We start from the raw sequence: 6,881 nt of genomic DNA, 5'->3' as shown, positions 1-6,881 counted from the left end.
CCTCTGAGGACTTGAGGAGGAAGGAAGCCTTGGAGAATGAGGATGCTGGGATGGGCTGAGCCCTGGAGAGGCAGTCGGACGCGAGTAGGCGGGACCTGTGGACGCGAGTAGGCGGGACCTGGGGAAGTGAGTAGGCGGGACCTGGGGACGCGAGTAGGCGGGGCCTGGGGAGGCGGGTCCGCAGTACCCGCTTGGGCGGTGCCCAGATTTGGCGCCAAACACGGAGGGCTCTTCTCGCGGCGGGAGCCCTGGAGTCTCGCGAGCAGCGTTGTTTGCGGGCCGCGCCAAGCACGGTGCTGTGGCTGCTGCGGTCTGCGTGAGGTGAGCGTGTGCTGGCGGGAGAGGGACGTTCTGGAGGGCAGAGGCGGCCGAGGGAATCAGGTGGGGGCGCCGGGCCGCCGGGCAGTCAGCAGGGAGGGAGCGAGGGGGTTGGAGGGCAGCGTTGAGGCGGGCTTCGGCTGAGCGGATCCGGAGAGGCGGCCTGACTGGGAGAGAGACCTGTGGGGAAAGGAGGCAGGTGGGGGAGAGGGTGCGCACATTTACTGCTTGTTTATGTTTCGAGTCTGCCTCTCACTAAACCGAGCCTTTTAGCGGGAGGGAACGTGTATCAGATGCGATGTTGTGTGGCCAGCGTCGGTCCCGGGGCCTCTAAAGACACAAGGCGTCTCGTGAAGATGGAATGAAGTCGAAGTGAGAGAATAGACGGGAAACGACGATGAGAGGGTTGGAGAAGGGGTGGGATGGGAAATTTAGTGTTTTTAGGGAGGCCTGTTAGCAAAGAGGGACATGGAGCCGGTGCGGTAGGACTTCCCTGGTGAACGGGGCTTCTGTTTTTGATGACTTGGGAAAAGTTGGACATGGGACTCTTGAGGATCTAGGAACGAGTTGTAGTTTGGACGTTAAATTTCTTTGTTATCTTCACTCTTCTGGGAGTTCGAGGACCAGAGAAAGAAGTTAAGAGAGTTTTATCAATGGCTAAAAAGATACAGTGCGCAACCATTGTCAAGAAGTGAAAGACAGAGATAGTCACTGGTTACGGAGGAGCCCCATCCTATGCTTGGCCAGTTCCTTAAGTTGCATCTTGGCCACACTTAATGCAGTTTGTGCCCTGTCTTCGAATTCAGAGCTCCCTCTCCGCCTCAAAGGTGTGAACCCCGTTTCTTCCCAGAGGGCTTAACTAGAATGGGGCTAAATACGTTTATTGTAGGTAGGAAGCTACTTATGAGTATATGACTTCGAACTGCCTTTCCAGTTTGGAAAAATCTATGTTTTTTGAGAACCTTACTTGAAGATACAGTGCGTCATCATCAGGACTTGATACTTGTTTTGTTTTTATGTACTTATGGTCATGGAAATTTAGAATTGGAGAGACTAGAGTTCCTCTAGATCCAGTAGTTTTACAGTTTGGGGGAAGCTTTGGAATTCCTTTCTTCATTCCTTCATTCAACAGATATTGGTTGAGCATCTTCTGTTTACCAGCTTTGGGGATACAGTGGTGGAGCACAGAGACCTACCGATCTATGTCTTTGCCTTTTTAAAGCTACAGTTTAGTATGAGAGACATATTAATCAAATAGAACTTAATATTGAAACTGGGTAAGTGCTATGAAACTTGTATTTGATACTTGAATGTTTATTATAGGAGGATTTAATTTAGGGAAATTGGGATAGACTTTTCTGTGAAGCGATAGTTGAGATCTGAAAGAGACTAGGAGTCAAGGTAGAGCCTTCAAGATAGGAAAGTCCTTTGCAAAAGTCTAGCGGCCTGAGGAATGACTCTTTCAAAAAACCAAAAGAAAAAAGCATGGCGAGTGGTGAAAAGTGAGGCTGGAGAAGTAGGAGGTGCCAAACCATGCAGGGCCTTGGAGTTTTATTATTATCCTAAGAGCAGGAGGAAGCCACTGAAATATTTAATCCAAATGGTAATGTGATCAGCTTTACATTTCCCAAGGTTCAACCTAGCTGTAATATGGAGAATGGATTGGAAGAGGCAAAACTAGATAGGAGTAATGCAGTAATCCAAGTAGAAATGTTAGGAAGTGGTTGTAGAGACGGGGAGAAATGGACAGATTCAAGGGATATTTAGGAAGTAAAATGGACAGGATGTGTAGGGTGGGGGAAGGAAGTGTCAAGGATGACTTGTAGGTTTCTTTTTTTCCCCTTTTTTAGCTGAGCCATCCTGCCACCTCTTGGCAGCTCAGCAGCAGCTCAGCTCGGGCCGGGAATTGAACTGCTGTTGCTCAGAGCTCACACTCTTGAGTGAGCTCTTAACCCACTAAGCCACTCGGCCAGTCCGAATGACTTGTAGGTTTCTGACTTGTGTAGCTGGATAGATGACATTCAGTGAATTGGGAAAATTAGAAGTTCAGTTTTGTACATGATGAGTTATAGGTGCCTTTGAGAAATTTAAGAGCTGTAAAATGAGAAGTTGGGATCTGGAGCCTAGATGGAAATAAAAAATTAGTGAGTCATCTGTAAATGTTTATTAAAGCCATGCGCATGAATGAATAAAGAGGGCCTAGGATAGAGTCTTGCCGACCAGGTTAGAGGAAGATGAATCTTCAAAGAAGTTCCAGAAGGAGTGCCCAGAAAGGGAGGGAAAACCAGGTGAGTACTGTGTTTCAAAAGCTAATGAAAAAACTTTTTCAGAAAAAGGAACTGATCAGAAGTGTCAGATGTTGCTGAAAGGTCAAGTAAGATGGCACTGAAAAGTATTCTTTCAAGTTATCAACCCGAATATTAATTCTCTTCAAAGGAAACCTTACCTAGAAGATCAGTATGTAAACAGATTATTGTTAAAAGCTGTTCTAGTTGAAGTAGGGGATGAGGTACCTGTACCCTGTGTATTTCACACCCATTTGGACCACAGTTTGAAACCCTCTGAAGAGTCCAAATTATTTTATGATAGAGGAAACTCAACAGTTGAGGTGAAATGATTGGTTCAGAATCATATTGTTATTTAGTGGTAAGGTCTACATTAGAACTCAGTTCTGATTTCTAACCCAGTTCTATTTTTTTTAATTTTTTTTATTAAGATTTTTATTGGGGTATTGGGAAGGGGAACAGTGTTGGGGAATTGGGTAAGGGGAACATTGTGATTTTTCCAGGACCCATCAGCTCAAAGTCAAGTTGTTGTCCTTCAATCTTAGTTGTGGCGGGTACAGCTCAGCTCTAAGTCCAGTCTCTGCTTTCAGTCTAGTTACAGAGTGGGGTAAGGGGGATGGGGAGGTGGGGCGCAGCCCACTATCCCATATGGGAGTCGAACTGGGAACCTTGTTGCACACGGAGCCATCCGGCCACCTGTCGGCAGCTCGCGGCTGCTCAGCTCAAGGTGCTATGTTCAATCTTAGTTGCGGGGAGAGGAAGGGGGTGGCCCTGCCCACCATCCCATATGGGTGTCGAACCGCCAACCTTGCTTCTAAGAGCACACGTTCTCACCAGCATCTCAGCTCAGGTGCAGCTCGCTGGCCCATGTGGGAATTGAACCGGCGACCCTGTTGCTCAGAGCTTTCGCTCTTAACCAACTGAGTCACTTGGCTGGCCCCAATTAGTTCTTTTTTCCATAACTTATCATCTCTACTTTTCATCATGTATGAGTTTGAAATATGGTTTAACTGACTGAAACACATGAATTTTGCTGCAGGTAGAACTTCACTGTGTAACAGGAAGACTACTTGGATAAATAAACATGTTTACTTTTTTTCACAGAGGAAAAGATGCTGGAACCACAGGAGAATGGCTTGAGTGATCTACCAGATGATGAGAATGTAGATGAAACTTTCCCAAATCCTTTCCCACCTCCAGCTTCTCCAGAGAGAGATGGTGAAGGAGCTGAACCTGATGAAGGTCTGTATAGAGATTGAAAAAAGTGTCCATGTTCAGTTATCCATCTGTTGTCTTAGAAATGATACATTTTATAGATGACACTTAAGTTATTTAAGTAATAATAAATGTTGGTATATTTCATCCGAGTCAGGAAGAGAAGTACTTGTTCCTGTACCTCCAAAGAGAACAGTTAAAAGGAATATACCCAAGCTGGATGCTCAGAGGTACATTTACTATTTTCTTAAACACTTATACTTTTTCATTACATCTTTTTAGGTCAGCTGACATTTTCAGGTCAGCAGGTAATATTTTTTATGGTCTTGGTTTGGCCTTGATGGCTTTAGAAAACTTGTAATTAAAAACATATTTCTATTCACAGATTAATTTCAGAGAGAGGGCTTCCAGCATTGAGGCATGTGTTTGATAATGCAAAATTCAAAGGTAAAGGTCATGAGGTAAGAAATGTCTGATTTTTATTTTAGACTTTTGTTTTTTAAAATAGTCATCCCTCAGTATCTGAGGAGCATTGGTTCAAAGACCTCTGTGTATTCCACAGATGCCCAAATCCCTTATATAAAATGGTGTCGTATTTGCATATAACCTATATGCATACTTTAAATTATTTCTAGATTACTTGTAATACCTAATACAATGTAAATGTTATGTAAATAGTTGTTATACTGTATTGTTTAAGGAATAATGATAAGAAAAAAAATCAGTGCATGTTAAGTACAGATGCAACCATCATAGGCCTAGGTACTCGTACATAGCACATGTCAGCAACAATGTAACAGTTTCTTTCTGAATATTTTCAATCTGCAATTGGTTGAATCCCCAGATGTGGAACCCGCGGATATGGAGGGCCAACTATATAAAACTGGGCTTATTATCATGTCCTTATTATCATGTCCTTAGGAATTTTGGAATGTTTCACAGATACTATTCATTATCATCTTTTATAAAACTATAATATTGTGGAAAGGGCACTGTTTGAAGAATCAGAAAACATGTAGTCTCAGTTTTGTCACAGTATGGCTTTAGGAAAATCACATCAGTCAGTAAGCCTGAGTTTGTACTTGATAATTTTGAGGAATAAAATTTATTCCTCAAAGACTGGTTTTAAACTTCATGAGAACAAGGACTTTACTTGTATTGATGGCTTATGTGTCACCCAGATATGGCACTATGGTTCCTAATTGGCATCAGTTAAATTTTGTTGGAAAATGGAGACATGTAGGAACTGTCAATCACTGGACAAACATACATTTAAAAATTTTCTTATCTTTGAAAATCATATAGAGTGTAGATATAATTTTTTGCAGATAATATCTTTATAGAGCTTTGCAGTTTATGAAGTATTTTCAAATGTGTTATTTTAATTCTTACCTGTGAGGCAGATGTTTGTCCCATTATCTAATTAAGGATATTGAGTTTTAGAGTTTTAAGTGTCCAGTGCCGACAGGGCAGAATCTAAACTTCTCATTTTATAGCCCAGCTAGAATAATGTTCATTCAGCATTGAGCACCATCTTGGTGTGGGATGCAGGATAATTGGGACGAGGCCGGAGGCAGACAGCAATTCAGAGGCTGTTGCACTACCAGTGGAACCAGGTGAAAATAGCTTGGGTAGTGTAGACGTAAGTGAACAACATGGTACTTCTAGTTGATTGGCTATAGGGAGGTGAAAAAGGAGTCAAAAATAATCCTAAGATTTTAAACCTGGGAGGCTGAAAACTTGTAGTACGTTTGCTCAGCTTCATTAAACAGGAAGATAACATAAGCTTGTGTCCTATTTTGCCACAAAACTAAATGTAAATCAGGATATATTAAAACCATACCCAGTTTAGTTAATTCATTGCTCTTGTTGAAATTTCCAGGTAGTAATGATGAATTGGTGCTTTGAATTTATGAAGTCTTCATCATTTTCGTAATAAGATAAACTTAAATGAAAGATAAATGTTTTGAGTTTCACTGGGTGAGAGTGGGCTCTGAAAGAGTTTATCTAGAGTTCTGTACTCTGCTCTTGAAAATTCTTACATTCTTACTATTTTCTCACAGAGTTGAATCCTCACTGTCTTTTTCTTCATGTATGACTTCCCATTGTATTTAGGTATTTCTCTTGTGTCCCTTGGGTCTAGCATGACATTGTGAGGTGGCTGACCAGTTACCCTCAACAATTGGAAAATGATCTTAAGTGATTGAGTTTTTAAAACAATTTTTATCTTTGTTACTAGAATGAGAATGACAAGCCAATACGCTCTCAGTATTACATATTTAGTAATTGGTAGAGTTGATTGTCTTGACTTTTGGCTTCTTAGACAAGATTAAATAACAACAATAATTGCCAACATTTGAGTGCTCACTTTGTGTCAGTGCTTTACTTGTATTACTTAATCTTCATAATAACCTGATGAGGTATGTATATTATTCTCATTTTATACATGAAGAAAAAGGCACAATGAGGTAAAGTAATTTGTTCACAGTCACAGCTATTAAGTGGTAGAACTGAGATTTGAATGTATGTAGCCTTTGCTTTTTTTTTAAAGATTTTATTGGGGAATTGGGGGAGGGGAACAGTGTTGGGGAATTGGGGAAGCGGAACAGCCAAGTTGCTGTCCTTCAATCTTAGTTATGGAGGGTGCAACAAGCTCAGTTCCAAGTCTAGTTGCGCTGCTGCTCAGCTCAAGGTGCCAAGTTCAATTAGTTGCAGGTGGGCGTAGCCACCATCCCATGCGGGAGTTGAACTGGCAGCCTCGCTGTTAAGAGCATGCGCTCTTATCCCCTGAACCGCCCACGCGGCAGCTCAGTTCAAGGTGCTGAGTTCAATTTTTAGTTGCGGGCGGGCATAGCAGCAACCATCTCAAACAGGCAACCTTGTTAGGAGCACGTGCTCTCACCAGCTGAGCCATCCTGCCACCTGTTGGCAGCTCAGTGGCAGCTCAGCTTGGGCACAGCTCACTGGCCCATGTGGGAATCAAACCAGCAACCTTGTTGCTCAGAGCTTGCGCTCTTGAGCAAGCTCTTAACCAACTGAGCCACTCGGCCGGTCCTGAGCCTG

At 42.7% G+C, this 6,881-nt stretch overlaps 1 protein-coding gene across 6 annotated transcripts in view; it reads left to right on the top strand.

Annotated features, from left to right (window-relative positions):
* Nucleotides 1-227: 227 nt before the first annotated feature.
* Nucleotides 228-6,881, top strand: part of TIPIN (TIMELESS interacting protein) — a 13,413-nt gene continuing 6,759 nt past the window's right edge. The window contains exons 1-5 of one of the 6 annotated variants that reach the window (XM_019647257.1): nt 770-1,595; nt 2,491-2,606; nt 3,708-3,845; nt 3,976-4,048; nt 4,204-4,279. In XM_019647257.1, coding sequence (XP_019502802.1) covers nt 3,716-3,845; nt 3,976-4,048; nt 4,204-4,279 — 279 coding nt within the window. In that variant the 5' untranslated portion in view covers nt 770-1,595; nt 2,491-2,606; nt 3,708-3,715. Of the gene's footprint in view, nt 382-495; nt 518-769; nt 1,596-2,298; nt 2,607-2,683; nt 2,776-3,707; nt 3,846-3,975; nt 4,049-4,203; nt 4,280-6,881 lie in introns of those variants that run through there. The other 5 variants (XM_019647255.1, XM_019647258.1, XM_019647260.1 and 2 more) reach the window with 5 other exon arrangements.

Source organism: Hipposideros armiger, unplaced genomic scaffold (assembly GCF_001890085.2).
Source record: "Hipposideros armiger isolate ML-2016 unplaced genomic scaffold, ASM189008v1 scaffold_110, whole genome shotgun sequence".
Classification (NCBI taxonomy): domain Eukaryota; kingdom Metazoa; phylum Chordata; class Mammalia; order Chiroptera; family Hipposideridae; genus Hipposideros; species Hipposideros armiger.
This window is presented reverse-complemented; position numbering and strand designations above follow the sequence as displayed.